This window comes from Sinocyclocheilus grahami, unplaced genomic scaffold (assembly GCF_001515645.1).
Source record: "Sinocyclocheilus grahami isolate Dianchi unplaced genomic scaffold, SAMN03320097.WGS_v1.1 scaffold1485.1, whole genome shotgun sequence".
Taxonomy (NCBI): domain Eukaryota; kingdom Metazoa; phylum Chordata; class Actinopteri; order Cypriniformes; family Cyprinidae; genus Sinocyclocheilus; species Sinocyclocheilus grahami.
The window spans coordinates 43,933-44,875 of record NW_015506664.1 but is presented as its reverse complement, the minus strand read 5'-3'; the positions used below and the strand labels follow the sequence as shown (position 1 = coordinate 44,875).

The window sequence follows — 943 nt, the reverse complement described above, 5'->3', positions numbered from 1 at the left end:
CGGAGATGAAGAGGAGCGGATGATCTTGGCTGCTAAAGAATCAGAAATATATTTCTCCATGGCCTCCCTCTCCGGAGTGGAAAGTGAATATAACTTGCCCTTAGGCGGAGACGTACCTGGCAATAAGTAAATTGCACAGTCATAGGGACGATGAGAAGGTTAGCTACTGGCGGGCGTTGTCTTTTACTGGACACTGTGCTGCGATGTGTCCGGGGCCACCACAATATAAACACAGTCCCTCTCTTACATCTCTGCCTCTCCTGTTGTGGGAGTCGGAACCTTCCCACCTGCATGGCAGTCTCCGTTCCCACACTGTGGTTCCCCAGTTAGCCGCTCATCCCGAGAGCAACGTTATGACAAACACCACTTTAGCCTCTTCAGTGGGAAACAAAGATGGTTGGAGGGAAATGTAGAGTGAACATCTTGCCAAAAAAGAACGACATAATTGGGGTTCCCCGGCATAAAAAGCTGGAGGTGGTAGCCGAGGTTCATGGATGCGGGCAATCGGACCCACCGAAACCGGTGGATGAAGCATGGCTGGTTGCTGACCTGAAGCAGTCTCTGCCTTCAGATGCTAGATCTGGGTGGTAAGCTCAGACAGCTGACTCACCAGAGCCTGGACGGCCCGCCCCGTGGCCATCATCTGATCCTCCTGATGCTCCATGCGAATGTTAGTCTTGGCCAAAAAGACCCTGAGTTCTCCCGCACTCGCTGGATCCATGAGTATGGTCCGTTCGTTCTGTCACGGTAGAAAAGAGTCAGGATCCAAGTGCAAGTGCAAATATAAAGGTTTATTTGGTAACCACAATAATGGATACACAAGGTGATAAATCCTTGGGGACTTGATCAAGATCAGAGCTCCTCTTGAGAAACCTTCCTCCCAAAGCGCTGGCCAAACCGAGGAGAGGGCTGAAGATCCGTACCCTGACTGAGCGAGAGCTGA

At 51.2% G+C, this 943-nt stretch overlaps 1 protein-coding gene across 1 annotated transcript in view; it reads right to left on the bottom strand.

The window, feature by feature from the left end:
• LOC107570618 (calsequestrin-1-like) overlaps positions 1 to 721 on the bottom strand; it is a 19,835-nt gene extending 19,114 nt beyond the window's left edge. The window contains exon 1 of the mRNA XM_016256869.1: positions 611 to 721. Within this exon, the coding sequence (XP_016112355.1) occupies positions 611 to 721 (111 nt within the window). The remainder of the gene's footprint in view (positions 1 to 610) is intronic.
• Positions 722 to 943: the final 222 nt, after the last annotated feature.